Raw genomic sequence first — 301 nt, 5'->3', positions numbered from 1 at the left:
AATTAAAAAGCTTTTACATAATGACATCAAAATGAACAAAGCATGGAAATCCATATTCACGCACAAAGAACACAAATGACTGTTTATCAGTGACTGGGCTTGTAGACTCAGCTGCAAAGAGGGAGCTGAACCACTGAGAATATAAGGGGAAGATGTGACGACCCTCTTGACTTGCGTGCCTTGCGAACAGAAGACCGATGACAAGCAACTCCATCTCCTGCTCTTCACATCCCTTCCTGATGTTTTTCTCGATCATGCCTACAAGAACAACGGAAATGGCTATGTTAAGCACAGAATCAAG

The 301-nt window shown here is 42.5% G+C and overlaps 1 protein-coding gene across 1 annotated transcript in view; it reads right to left on the bottom strand.

The window, feature by feature from the left end:
* The window catches only part of LOC119592456, a gene marked incomplete in the record, with an annotated part of 32,168 nt that overhangs the window by 6,760 nt on the left and 25,107 nt on the right, over window positions 1–301 (bottom strand). Inside the window, 1 exon segment of the mRNA XM_037941278.1 lies at window positions 65–258. Coding sequence (XP_037797206.1) covers window positions 65–258 — 194 coding nt within the window.

This window comes from Penaeus monodon, chromosome 30 (genome assembly GCF_015228065.2).
Source record: "Penaeus monodon isolate SGIC_2016 chromosome 30, NSTDA_Pmon_1, whole genome shotgun sequence".
Lineage (NCBI taxonomy): Eukaryota > Metazoa > Arthropoda > Malacostraca > Decapoda > Penaeidae > Penaeus > Penaeus monodon.
Note: the sequence above shows the minus strand (reverse complement) of the source record. Positions and strands in the feature narration are given on the sequence as shown.